The sequence below is a fragment of the Hemiscyllium ocellatum genome, chromosome 15, assembly GCF_020745735.1.
Source record: "Hemiscyllium ocellatum isolate sHemOce1 chromosome 15, sHemOce1.pat.X.cur, whole genome shotgun sequence".
NCBI lineage: Eukaryota > Metazoa > Chordata > Chondrichthyes > Orectolobiformes > Hemiscylliidae > Hemiscyllium > Hemiscyllium ocellatum.
Window position 1 is genome coordinate 57,770,874 of NC_083415.1, and position 14,920 is coordinate 57,785,793.

General features: G+C 38.7%; 1 protein-coding gene across 3 annotated transcripts in view; it reads right to left on the reverse strand.

Annotated features, from left to right (window-relative positions):
• The window catches only part of LOC132822995 (E3 ubiquitin-protein ligase Itchy-like), a 100,847-nt gene that overhangs the window by 43,547 nt on the left and 42,380 nt on the right, over positions 1–14,920 (reverse strand). For all 3 annotated transcript variants that reach the window (XM_060836513.1, XM_060836512.1, XM_060836514.1), the window contains 7 exons: positions 13,627–13,687; positions 11,444–11,619; positions 8,562–8,760; positions 4,521–4,616; positions 2,564–2,738; positions 922–982; positions 677–761 (listed from right to left, as the gene is read on the reverse strand). In XM_060836513.1, coding sequence (XP_060692496.1) covers positions 677–761; positions 922–982; positions 2,564–2,738; positions 4,521–4,616; positions 8,562–8,760; positions 11,444–11,619; positions 13,627–13,687 — 853 coding nt within the window. The remainder of the gene's footprint in view (positions 1–676; positions 762–921; positions 983–2,563; positions 2,739–4,520; positions 4,617–8,561; positions 8,761–11,443; positions 11,620–13,626; positions 13,688–14,920) is intronic.

The window sequence follows — 14,920 nt, forward strand, 5'->3', positions numbered from 1 at the left end:
TTCAACTGTATTGCTGGCTCATCTACCACATTTTAACTTTGGTAAACTCGAGGTCATTCAATACAGTATAGCCCATGTCTTGGTCCATTTCTAGTCCTGCTCATCCCTCACTTTTGTCCTCGGTGACTTTGTGGCACCCAATCAACATCTTTTGACTTTAAAATTCTATTCTCGTTTTCAAATCCTGCCCCCCATCTCCTTGCCCTTCACTATATTTCTAATCTCCTCCATGCTGACAAATCTGAGAGGCATCTGAGCGTCACCAATTCTGGCCTCTCAGACACCCTAATTTTAAACTGTCCATCATGGGTAGCTGTACCTTTATTTAATAAATGCTAAGCTTTGGAACACCCTCAATACATCTCAATATTTTCTTTTAAGATCACATTACAAAATCTTTTTATTTTGTCAAAGATGCTACATAAATCTAAGTATACTTTATCATTGTTTATCACTCGTTAATTCTGAAACTACGTTAAAACTACAACTTTCATAGGCAAAAGATCAAGGTGGAATGTAGTTTATAATTCAGGTAACAGCAAGAAAACAACAACTTACTCTTAATTGTGAACCCTATGGTTAAGTTACTATGTACTCGACTCTGGCATCCAGTAATCTCTTATTTTCTTTTTACATTTCGAATAGAAGAAAAAAAACATTTAAATCTAGTACTCACCCCTCTGTCCGAGGATCTTCCCACTGAGTGGTACGGGTTAAGTGGTTTACAAAGTACATTCGACCATTACTGTCTGTTCTCTTTTCTATGAGAATAACAAAGTTTTCAAATTATTAAAAAATGGGGAGCTTGTGCTCCAAATGAATAGAAGTAATCTCCAACTAGTCATAAGCACCATTACTGATTAATGATTGGAAAAGCAATGTGCATAATCTGTTATCTCTGTATGCTTTAGCCTTACTTACCCCATCCAGTTGGTAAGGGGCCAAGTGGGTCAAATTCAGCTGGCACCACCTGTTCAGGATACTGAAAATGAACACATTACCAATCAGGCTGTTCAAAAATATGATTTATGCCAATAAAATCTAACACGTCACTGGGTAAAAAAGACAAATCGAAGCCATTACAAGCTCGTCTCAATAGATAATTCAGAACTAAACAACACTGTTTTAGAGGTCACAGCGATGCAAATAGAAGGGGCAGTTAGACAGAGGTCATACAGAAGGACAACTCCAATAAAAATCGCAAAACAGTAAAGGGGTCTGGCTAGATTTAAATTAGTATCTGAAACAACATGCCTTCTTTACCTACTGCTGAAAATCTAAAATGCTTTGCTTCATCAACACCCAAATAATTCACACTGGTTCCCTTTGGTGTGAAGTTATAAATTCCAGCTGATACTTTCACTAAGGCCCAGAGTGGAAATGATTGGTTGCCACAGAAGAACAAAATTTCAAATGCAATAAGAGAAGTCACTCTTATCCAACCACATCAACTACTGTGTCATGCTAGTGCTGGGCATATACTGCTTGATATCAGCTGAACAAAACCATCCAGCACACTAACACACAAAGGGAAAGCGCGATCAAGAGACAAATCCCCATAATGGAGGGGACCATGGTCATACCAACAGATCATGGGAAGTGATAAATAATTAAGCTTCTACTGTACAATTTAAGCTGATTGTAAGTTTCAGCATATAAATCAATACTTATGACTTTCCATTATTAAAAACACATTTTCACTTAAAAACTGCTGCCAATCAAGTTGCTTACTAATCTAACAGTAAAGCCAAATATCAGATTTTAAAGTCAACATGAACAGGGCACCTAAACTAGCAACCTATTCAGTTTGATCAAGGACCCACAGTCCGTGGAGAAAAATTCACTCAAGACCATTTTAGTTGATCCATGAAAAATGGAGCCCGTTTTCCAATGAAACATCTACAAACATAAATAAACAAACGGACTGAGAGGAAGAGGGGAGGTACTAACGAATACAAGTCCAACTTGCACAACCTCTCATGAGAAAATCCCTGCATAGACTAGTGAATGTTTGCTAGGTAGCCTCCGATGCCAGTATATTTTTCCTTAGATAAGGAGACCTGTACTGTTCCTGGTATTCATGCTGTGGTCTGACCACTGCCTAGCACAGTTTTAGCAACACTTCACTACTTTTAGCACAATATTTATTACTTACTGAAAAAATAACTTAAATTGGCAAAAAAAAATTCCCTTTCACAAACCAAGTTGTGTCTGCCTGATTACCTTGAACGTTAATGTGGCCTGCTGTAACTGCTTTAAAGATAGTTTCATGTTTTCCCTGACAGATGGCAAGCTAATTGGTCTATAGTTTGCGACCTTCTGCCTCACTTCTTTTTAGAATAAAGGAGTAACATTGACATCCCATTTTTTATAAAATACAGATATATCCATTTAAAGTAATGGTTAAAGCATCTGTCAGATAGGTTTAAAGGAGAAACAAAATGTTGGATTGAGGTGAACACATTTTTCAAAAGGTGCCGAAATCACAATGTTGATTTTCTACACATTAGATTTCTGGTCCTTCCTTTTAAAAGTCAAAAAGTTAGATTAGTAAGTTAGTTACCGAATAAATAAACCTCTGGTTGAACTGCTGCATGGCTCCCTGTAGCTGATTTCTCTGTGACTGCCACTGCTCAAAGTTCCTGACTGATTCCACTGTGGGCCGCTGCCACGTGGTCGTCCTGGTAATGTGGTCAACATAATAAATCCTGTGCCTCTCATCGACCCTCCGTTCCCAGCTATCAGGAAAGAATTGGGGAGAACGTGGTTAATGACAGATTATTCTTCATTCCGGCAGTGCTACCAGCACTGTTGGACAGTAATCTCTTTTATTTCCAGATGTGAAGTTGGTTTTAGTGATAATATTGTAATAATGGTCATTGTAATGCTTGACGTAGGCATTATGCATCAGGGGGATATAGACCAAGCATTTACTGATAGTAATACAGAATAGCAATTGATTATTAGTCTTGTTAAGATAACAGACATGTTTTCAGGTACATCACATCGGGAAGGAGAGCCAAGATTAAGAGTTGTTACCTAGGAAACAATGATAATTCATAGCTAAGAGATAAAATCACACGTGCACTGCCCTGGAAGAACAAGCTTCATGTGTGGCCTCATGGAAAAATAAATAGATAGATCACAAAGAGATATTGGAATTATTTTTAATGTTGAAGCTGCTTTTGTATTGAGTTTTAAAAAAGCTTATGGCGTTCATGGTGAATGGTTTGGACTTTAAAAACAGACCAGAGACTGCGGTTGAGTGTTTCCATGGTTACACAATTCTCTCCAGGAATTCAACAATGTCATTTCCGAACACATTCTACAATAGCGCAATTAGTATGTATTATATAACGGTGTGGCACAAGGATGATAAACTGAATGATTTAGCACAGAACCAGGCCACTATGAACATGTATCAAAATCTATTTGATAAAGCAATGAGAGAGAGGAGTACAGCAAATGCAGAAAATAGCTAGCCACATGGATAAGGAGTCCTTCAAATACCAAAAGGCATGAGGGTTGTGGAAGGTGGTTACAGTAAATATGCGTGTTACCCAAAATCAAATATTAAAAATAAATAATGATGCATCTGACTAGTCCAATGGCTCAGATGTAAAGGAAAACGTAAAGGTAAAGTTGTGATAATCCTACTGAGCCAAAGGGTTGCCAGACAGACAACCATGAGCAATTTAATCTGAGGTTGAGAAGGACAGTCCTTCAAAGCAACCTCAGCCAGTGTAAAGTACTTTGCCTCTGCACCCTACAGCTGAGGACAGACCCAGATTCAATGCTGGGAATGATGTTTAGTTAACAAGTGTTAGTTAGGTTATGTACAAGATCCTGAAGGGGCTTAACAGGTCAGACACGGAGAGATGTTTTCACTGGTGGGGGAATCTGGGACAAGGCCTCCGGATAAGGGGCTGATCATTTAGAACTGAGATGAGGAGAAATTTCTTCAAAGGGTTGTGAATTTTGGAATTCTCTACCACACATGATTATGGATTCTCTATCATCGAGTACAGCTAAGGCTGGCATAGACATATGTTCATCTCTGAGTCAGGGAAAATGGGAACAGAGAAATGTGAAGTTGAAGTTCAAGATCAATCATGATCCTGGAGAATGCTGCATCAGGTCAATGGGTCACATGGTTTCTTCCTGTTCCATTTTCTTGTGCTCAGGGGTAAAAGAAAATGCACTGGTTTAGGCCACAGCTTCCCAGGATATTAAAAAGGGACGATCAGTATATATATTCTTAAATCACTATCCAGCGATTTCCATTAGAGCAGGGAAAGTGACTTGACTGTGACCTGTCTCACCACTTGTGACCAGTGGTACTGGAATAAAACCCAGGGAAATTACACCTGAAGCAGCTATGTTGAAGAAGACATGAGCAAATTATTTTAGTCATTTGTTTCATCATCATCCTGTGAAAGAAAACTGATTGACTTAAATAGTTACTCAAAGAACTGCTATTTACTAATGAGCATCTTAAATTTGATGTGTGATCCACTTACCCTGGAGGCAATGGCTGTGGTCTTTCCCACGTTGTTCGTTTTTCAATGTGATCTACGAAATACAATCTGCCATGCTGATCGACCCTCTGCTCCCAGCTTTTGGAAAGAAAGTAAAATATGGGGTAATACTAACAGAGAGAAGCAGCATATGAACCAAAAAAACCTACATTTCACTCCCTGCCTTCCATCCTGGTATCATGAAAGGGGGATGCTGTTTGCATAGCCTCCTTAACTCCATTTAAGACAGAGTTAAGTCATAGAATTTTCATAGTCATGAGAAAGGAAGAGAAATGGAAGTTACACAATATGTATTTCCTGCACCCTATTCAAAGCAATTTTGAAAGTAAGTCGAGAAATAAGTCAGGAATTAAGAGCTAGTTATTAATGTTAATTCCTGAAGGAAAATTCAATGCAATATAAATTTGCATGAATTATTGACCTTATTCAACATCTCCAAAGCAGAAAGAAAACGTTTTGACCAGTTGGTTCTGACCTTAAAGGGATTAAATCATCACTTCCCTGGGAAATTACACGTACATGGTGATCAACAGTTTCTGATATCTACATATTGCTTATTCCTTTATTCAAGTAGTCAGCGAAGTGTGAATGATATATTTTAGTTGCAAGGTTGATGAGAAAAAGTAAACTAAACAGCACAATTATAAAAATAGGTTGCACGAACACCAACCTTTAAAATTGACAGACTAAGATGCCAATAAAGAATATAGGATCCCTGGTTTTATTATCAGTGCTATTGAATACAAAAGGCAAGGGCACACTAAATCTTCACAAATCATTGGGAAGGTCCTAACTAGAGTACTATGTCCAAGTCTAAACAATACACTTTAGAAAAGGATGTCAAGGCTTTTTAGAGCATGCAGAAGTTATTCTCTACGATGAGAAAAAATATTACAGAATTGAAAAATGCGATAATGTTTCTGATAACTCCAAGTACTGTACTTCCTTGGCAAGTCAAAAATGTAAGAATGAGCTGAGGTGGACAATAAGCCAAGCATAAATTGCAGCTTTCAAAACCAGTTTAAGTTAAAAAAATTGACAAACTTACAGAACTCAATTAAAATCAAATTAACATAGGTTTTCATAGGTCAAATGGTTCCCTTCTGTGCTGCATGATTCATCGTTACATGGACAAAACCAAAATGCTCCCTCTGTATTTCTAATTGTGTTCAATAATTGCAACTGGCATGGCTGAGGTATTAAATTAACACTTTGCATCTGTGTTTACAAAAGAGGAGGATGGTTGGCCAGGCCACAGAAATTCTGTCACTAGAAGGGTTCAAGATTAATCAGGAAGAAGTCTTGAATAGATAGTGATTAAAGTTAACAAGGATTGTGAAAGAGGTGAGTGTAGATGCTGCAGGGCATTGGCCACAATCAGTCTTCTCTGGACTCAGGGGAGGTGCGACAAGGCTGGAATGTTGCCAACAATAAGGTCATGTTCAGAAAAGGTTGTATGGGTGGTTCCAGCAATTACAGACCAATTAGTTTAAGTTGAGAGTGGGAAAACGTTTGGAAATAATTATTTGGGATAGAATCGTGAATCAAATGAAAAAAAGGTAGATTAATTACAAAGAATCAGTATGGATTTCTAATAGAAAATAGTATTTAACTAGCTTGGAGTTTTTTATGAAGAGGTATAGGAGGGGGTCTATGATTGTGATGCTTTTGACATGGTACTCAAGATTTCCAGAAGGTTTTTGGTGGGTATATGAATAGGAAGCGTTTAGAGGGACATGTGCCAAGTGCTGGCAAATGGGACTACATTAGGTTAGGATATCTGGTTGGCATGGACGAGTCTGACTGAAGGGACTGTTTCCGTGCTGTACGTCTCTGACTCTATTTAATATTATTGTATTGCAAATCAGAAAATAAAGAACCTTCTAAAATTCTTATTTTGGTTTGTCATAAGGACATCTTCAGTATATGCTACTGCATGGAAATATTAAGAAACATATAAAATTAAACAATCTGGAGCAAAAACAAATTGCTCAATAATTCAGAAGGTCGGGGGGAGGAGGAGAACAAACACACTGTCTGCAAGAAAGACCATGACCTTCTAGTTGCCTGCCACCTCATCACACCACTGTGTTCCCTGGACAACATCTCTGTTCATGGTTTATGTTCCTGTTGTCTATTGAGACTTCCAAAAGGTCTTCGAAAAGGTGACTCATGGGAGGCTGCTGAGCAAGGTGAGGGCCCATGGTGTTTGAGATGAACTACTGGCATGGATTGAGGATTGGCTGTCTGACAGAAGGCAGAGTGTTGGAATAAAAGGTCCTTTTTCGGAATGGCAGCTAGTGACAAGTGGTGTCCCGCAGGGTTCAGTATTGGGACCGCAGCTGTTCATTTTATATATTAATGATCTGGAGGAAGGGACTGGGGGCATTCTGGTGAAGTTCACCGATAATACGAAGTTAGGTGGACAGGCAAGTAGCACTGAGGTGGTGGGGAGGTTGCAGAAAGATTTAGACAGTTTAGTAGAGTGATCCAGGAAATGGCTGATGAAATTCAACGTGAACAAGTGTGAGGTCTTGCACTTTGAATAAAAGAATACAGGCATGGACTATTTTCTAAATGGCGAGAACATTCAAAGCCAAAGTACAGAGGGATCTGGGAGGGCTTGTCCAGGATTCTCTCAAGGTTGACTTGCAGGCTGAGTCCGTAATTAAGAAAGCAAATGTAATGTTGTCATTTGTCTCAAGAGGGTTGGAACATAAAAGTAGTGATGTGCTGCTGAGAATCTATAAAGCTCTAGTTAGACCCCATTTAGAACACTGTGTCCAATTTTGGGCCCCACACCTCAGGAAGGAGATACTGGCACTGAAGCGAGTACAGTGAAGATTCACACGGAAGTTCCCTGGAATGGTAGGCTTAACATACGATGAACAGCTGAGGATCCTGGGATTTTATTCATTAGCGTTTAGAAGGTTGAGGGAAGATCTGATAGAAACTTACAAGATAATGAATGGCTTAGAAAGGGTGGACGCTGGGAAGTTGTTTCCTTTAGATGGGGAGACTTGGATCTGTGGGCACAGCCTTAGAATTTGAGGGGGTCAATTTAGAATGGAAATGAGGAGACATTTCTTCAACCACAGTGTGATGGGTCTGTAGAAATCATTGCCATGTAGTGCAGCGGAGGCCGAGACGTTAAATGTCTTCAAGGCAAAAATTGATAAATTCTTGATCTCGCAAGGAATTAAGGGCTACGGGGAGAGTACGGATAAATGGAGTTGAAATGCCCATCAGCCATGATTGAATGGCAGAATGGACTCATTGGGCCAAATGGCCTTACTTCCACTCCTATGTCTTATGGTCTAAGATTTGTAGCTCGGATGTTGGTTATAGGAAGATGTCACCTGGAAAGGGGACAAAATGTCTGCAAACCAAATAAACATAACAACTGCAACATCTGTCCCAGGCTCGCTGCAGTGCTCCAGTGAAGCTCAATGCAAGCTGGAAAAGCAAGACCTCATCTTCCACTTGGAAACTCCATAGCCTTCTGGACTGAATAATAAGTTCAACAATTTTAGGACTTGAGGCATCATCTCCCATGTCCTTACCCACACACAACAGGCCTTGTTATCACATGGTCAGCTAATACACACTATCCATTGTTAGCCACTAATAGTTCCTATCAGCAGCCATTCATTTTCCCAAGCCTACTTTTACCTACTCATTTGTCCAATTGTTCTTCGCTCTCTGTGGGCTCTAAACTCCGCCTATAATTTACTCCTTACTCCCATTCTCCCACCCTATGTTCTGCATAAAAACCTACATTTTCCCAACTACCATCATTCTGAAGGAGTGCCAGTGGACTCGAAATGTTAACTGATTTCTCCCCACAGGTGCTTTCCATTTTTTAAACTATTTCAAATAAATTTGACTGGCTGTGAATCTAACATGGGTTGCCCTGACAAAGTAGTATTTCAAACTACAAACCTTTTAAAAGTGTATTAAAGGGATTGTCTTTACTTTAAACAGAATATTCGATACATCTTTTAAAAAAAAATGCAATCTTACCCAGGTGGAAGTGGACCCTTGCTCACGGTATTTAATGTTCTGTCACCAGGAGAAATGGACGTATTTGGTGGTACTGTACCATTACTGGGTGATGCATCTGGTTCACTCACTGCTACAGCTGCAGGAACAGTGGTGGTCGTAGATGGAGTTGTAGAAGAAGGGCCATTCTCTAAGGGAATTGGATATCCATTTTCACAGGCTGATGACAAAAACAGAATCCGGAACGAGTCACCAAGGACACTTCGTAGGTAGTCATTTCACCAAAAAAATTGCGCCTTAATTTGTTCAGTTAGAATACTAAGTATGTGCACATTATTTGTGTCTGCAAAAAATGTAGGGAGCTGTGTATTGAAGAGATGCAGCTTTCAACAGCTTATGGGGTACTAAGCTGAACTAGCCATATAAAAACCATGGATACAAGAGCAGGTCAGAGGCTAGGAATCCTGCAGTGACTCAACTTCTGATCAACCCCCCCCACCAAAAAGCCTGTCGATCATCTAAAAGGCACAGTCAGGAGCATGATGGAATTGTCTCCACTCTTAAGGCAAGAGTTTGAACAATATTCAAGACAAAGCAGCTGGCTCAATTATTTGTGGTTGCGGTGCTACTCAGTCCCTCTACCGCTGACACTCGTCATTTATAAGACGCACTGCATAAATTACCAAAGGCTCTTGGACAGCACCTTCCAAACCCATGACAACTTCCATCTTATTAGGACAACAAGAACAGATACACAGGAAAACCACCAACTGCAAGTATCTCTCTAAGTCAGTGACCATGCTGACTTAGAAATGAATTGGCATTCCTTTAGCATCACTTGTTCAAAATCTTGGAATTCCGTGGCATTAGAAGTGTATCAGCATTGATAAGGTTTGGTTAACTAATGGAAGAGACAGTTACGATAAAGTGGGTATTTTCAGAATGGAAACCTGCAACTTATGGAGTGCCACATGGATCAGTGCTGAAGCTATATTAATTTATAATATATATTAATAACTTGGATGAGGAAAGTGTGCGTATTATAGTCAAGTTCGTAGTTGGTACAAAAATAAGTGGAAAGGCAAGTGGCGAGGATGACAGTCTGCAGAGGGACATGGACAGGTTAAGCAAGTGGACAAAACCTTGGCAAATGGAATATAATGTGTGACATTATGGATTATTAAAGGTTAAGATATCCTTATCTTTCATTAGTAACAGAATCAAGGATTATTGGGAGAAGTCAAACAAGTGGAGTTAGAATGATCAGACCCACCATAATCTTACTGAATGTCAAAGCAGATGTGATGGATTGAATGGCCTACTTCTACTCCGATGCCTTATGGTTCCTTTAATAGCATTGTAGGTGCACCCATACCAAATTGACTGCAGTAGTTCAAGAAGGCAGCTCAGCACCACCTCCTCCATGGTAAAAAGTGATGGACAATAAACAAGTCCACTTGTCCTGAATGGAAATAAAAAAGTATCAATTTAAGATGGTCAGTTAGGCCTGCAGTGTGCCTTCCAGTACGTACAAACACTAATACACAGGGACCCGCTTTTGCAGACACAAAGATGGTATGTTTCAACTCAACAAATGATCTTGATAACTTCTTAGGGGAATGCCTTGATAAATTGAAGTCAGATGGCTTTTTTAAGATATTAGCTGTTAATATCAGTTATTAAACTGGTACATACTCCATGGTAACACCTTGACTAATCAAAACGCGCTTGCCTACCAATCAGCACACCCCTCTCATACAGCTTACATAGCTTGTTCTGTTTTAATTTGTAATCTTGCATATTGTTCTAAATGAGTGTAAGGTGAAGAGCTTCAATAAATGTCTTTATTGAGGAATACTTAACTTCTGCACTATCAAACAACTTTCTGAATATCAAATCGAAAGATAAGTTTATCTATGCAAAAATGGGGCAAAACTAAAAGTCGGCAATGAGATATATTTTCTGTTTCAGAATGACTGAAAAACAGTCTGCAACTCAGTACAGTGGTATTAACTTTAGAAACAAATTAACTGATCAATTGAAACACCTCAGACCGAACTTTGATATTTACTTATTGGCTTGCAGACTGGTATAATGTAAGCAGTTCACCCTGACAAGACTGTAGTAATGCAAAACATAATCAAACATTGATAAGAGAAAAACTGTAGCAGGTACTGAAGTTGGGAAGATTTAAATGTTGATTGAATGATGTAAACTAACATCATAAGCCTTGTCCAAAAACAATCACAAAATAGAATTAAATCAAAAATACTGGCTAAATGGGTCTAAGTGGGTTACTTGGAAGATCGGTGTTGGGCCGAAGGGCCCATTTCCACACTGTAGGGAATCTAATAAAATAAATTTCCAATTGCCCCTAGTTTGATGTCCAAAGTCAAAATTTTAAAATATAAATATCTTAAAGGCTCAGGGGTCAACAGAATGAAATATTGTATATTGTGATTGAGTGGTGCATGCCAAAGTCAAATGCAGTCAAAGCCACGAAGAAATGTGAGAACGCCAGGTTGATAGCCAAGAGCCAAAACGAAAATTTAAACATACATTTTAAAATATACCCAAGGGCAAAGGGTCTAAACAACTTGCATGTGTATCACACCTTTAAACAGAGTAAAACGTCCCAATAGCTTTACAACAGGATAAACAAACAAAACCTGACATCGTCAAAAGGAGACCGGTGATCGAAAGCCTAGCCAAGGAGTTAAAATTTTAAAAAAACAACTTTAATGGAGACAAAGTGGACAGTAAAGGATGTTTAATTTGAATTCAAAAGATACTTCAAGTTCTTAGGAGCATTCCTATCATGAAATCCACTACATCTTACAAAATATATTTTATCATATGAACGATCTGCTGTCCACGAAGGGTAAATTCACTTCTTGATTTACCTGCTGTACTGACAGGTCTGGATGGGACGGCAGGTGGAGGTCGTGAAGGTCTTGGAGGTCTCACTGGCTTTGGTGGTTTTGGAGATGGTGATGGTGTACTTTTGCCATTCATGCTGCACTCATCAGCAGACCTCATTTCCGATGAACCTTCTTGGGACACGGCATCGCCATTTGCGCTGGAGGTGATTGTACAACTCTGATCAGAATTCTATTGCTATGCCATAAATTATGTGAAATCCAAATGACTCTGCTAAAATCAAACCTTCAGATCAATTAAATGTGGTAATTAAAAAGTAAAATAAAAAGGAAACTTGCCAAACTGCCTGCATGATTAAAAGACATACGAGTATCCCAGGAAAGTCCTTCAGAACGATAAGACATGGATGACCATTTTCTTTTCAATGCATTCGTCCTTACACCCATTGGGGTGGTCGCTAAATCTGATTCTAATACTAGGATCACTTACATTTTTGAAAAGTGTAACACTGATAACTCAGTAATTAGAAGATAGGTGCCTTTTCTAAACATCAGATACAGCTTTCAAATTAGGGTAATAATTTGGAGGAATTACCACTTTGAAGAAAAATTAATACAATGCTCAATGTGAGGTGAAACCATTGTCAATGATCTATTACAATTTGGTTGTGAAGTTCAACAATCATAATCAATCCTCCTACTAGCTTAATGTTTTTCTTCTTTATCAAAAATATTTTATACATCAAATTATGCCAAAGTAATTCATTTGTGCAAAATCAAAATTTAAGACTGAAACAAAAGAAAATAGAACTGGTTTTATAAAACTGCTACAGGCAATACAATATCTATTTGAACAATGTCTTAAGACTCTGTTTACAACTTATATTCACTGCTTAACCACCCCTTTTGTAGGGGTGGTGACTTCATGATTGAAAAAAACTACACCAGTGATGTCCTATCACACCCGCTGGACTGCTGGTTTGGGTCTTAAGTCTTTTGAATGTTTCATAGTAATAGAAGGAGTAGGTCATTTGTCCTGTCGAGCCTGCTCCGCCATTCATTAAGATCGTGGCTGATCTATCCATTGACTCAGCTCCTCCTACCTGCATTATCCCCATAACCCTTAATTCCCCTACTTTGCTAAAACCCATCCAACTGTGTCTTGAATATATTTAACGAAGCTGCTTCTACCACTTCCTTGGGCAGAGAATTCCATAGATTCACTACTTTATGGGAAAAACAGTTCCTCCTCATCTGTTCTAAATCTACTCCCCCTAACCTTGAGGCCATGTCCCCTCGGCCTAATCTCACCCACCAACAGAAACAACTTGCCTGCCTCTATTTTATCTTTCCCTTTCATAATTATACGTTTCTATAAGATCTGCTTTCGATCTAAATTCTAGTGAGTACAGTCCCAGGTGGCTCAACCTTTCTTCATATAATAACCCACTCATCTCTGGAATCAATCTGGTGAACTTCCTCTGCACCGCCTCCAAAGCCAGTACATCCTTCCTCAAGTAAGGAGACCAGAAAAGCACACAATACTCGAGATGCAACCTTGTACAATTGCAGCAGAACCTCCCTGCTCTTATATTCAATTCCTCTAGCAATGAAGGCCAATATTTTTTTTGTATTCCTGATTACCTGTTGCATCTGCAAATCAATTTTCAGCAATTCATGCACAAGCACTCCTAAGTCCCTCTGCACAACAGAATGCTGCAATCTTTCACCATTTAAATAATACTCTGACCTACTACTTTTTCTTTCAGGGAACGAGGAAAGATACCCCAGGCAGAAGACAGATAATGCGTTTTTTGGCCACCTGAGCTCATCTTCTACTCTTACTTTAGTGTTGTGAAAGTGAAAGTTGTGGCAGGTTTTTGGAACCACAAATAGTTTAAGGCGAGTTTTGTACCACAGCAAGCTGGACTCAATTCTAACACAAATTTGGTTATTTATTATTCTGAAACTGGGTATAACTGCACAGCAGTAGTGGGTCTTACTGCTTCATTAGGATAGATTTCCCATCTAAGAAACAATGAGCCCCATTAATAAATGATTCATATACACTGGCCTGCAATTTATCTAGTGTTCCACTACACACATTACAGTGTTCATCATTGCAAAAATGGAAATATCACTTTCAGGCAAAGTCGAAGGATAATTCTGAAGAGAGCAAATGAAGAATTCTGAAAGCCAGGTTGTACCTTGATGGGTTTAGTACATATGCCTCAGTGCCACATCTGGAACCTTTATTTGGGGAGTTACCTGAAAGAAATCAAAGTTATGAAAATGTAATTGCGCAGTGACATATTAGACAGAAGGGCATTGGCTCATCTCGATTGTCCATGCCAGAAAATTCAGACACAAGTTACCTTTCCATCAAAACAACAGAACCTCAAACCTACTCCTTAGAAGCCTCATATCATTTGCTTTAAGAGGGGATTCAAGATTAACTCACTAAGTGTCAGCTCATAAATATTCTAAGACCAGGAAAGAGGGAGACCCCACAGAGAAATTAACTTCAAAAGGAGCACATGTACATAAAATATTTAATTAACTTGAGAACATGGTGACGAGGCGACAACTGTGGCACATCTAGTTAACTCACGATCTAGAGCATGGCACTTGTTGCCCCATCATTTCTTTTTTGGGGCAGATATTTGTTTAAATCTTCACATTTTGCTCCCCTTCATAATCAAATACATGCTCATTACTCTAAAATCGAAATGCTGCTTTATTCTATCATATACATACTTTCATAAATAAATGTAGGTAGAAGCACAGAATTAGGTCTCCACAACGTGGTTCAAAACCCTTTACTTTCAAACTGAACTAAAGAGTTGAATATTTTAAAGGGGGGCATATTCTGGGCATTACTTCCTCCAACATGCACACAATGAGCATTGAAATGTTAAATAAAAGCACAAAAATATAGCTCTCAGTACCAAGATGATGATTTAGAGGGAACACAGGTAGAGGGAAAATTTGGAGGATTTGAGTCATTGACATCATCTGAGTGATTGATTTTTACACATTATTCCAGATTTCTGTTAATTCACTCATTATTGCAGACATTGCGGGAAAGGCTCAGCATTTATTGGCATTTTAATTCCCCATGAGAAGGGGATGGTTAATCATTTTCTTGAACACAACTGATTAGCTGACAAAGTCTTTTTGGAGGGCAGTTTAAAAAAAAATCAACCAGATATACTTGCACACGAATACACATGCAGGCCAGACTAGGTAGTTTTAAACATGTCAGAACTAGCTAGATTTATAAACACAAAAAAATTGCTAGTCATATTGCCACCATTACTTGGACCAACATTTTAGTCCAGATATAGTTTAACTACTTAAGTTAAACTGCCTGGTTGCAATGGTGGGATTTGAACTCTCTTCCTCAAATCATTAATCTTGACCTTAGGATCACTAATCCAATAATAAAACCTTAAATATTGTTGAGAAAAGAAATAGGCAGTTGAAGCTTTTGCATTACAT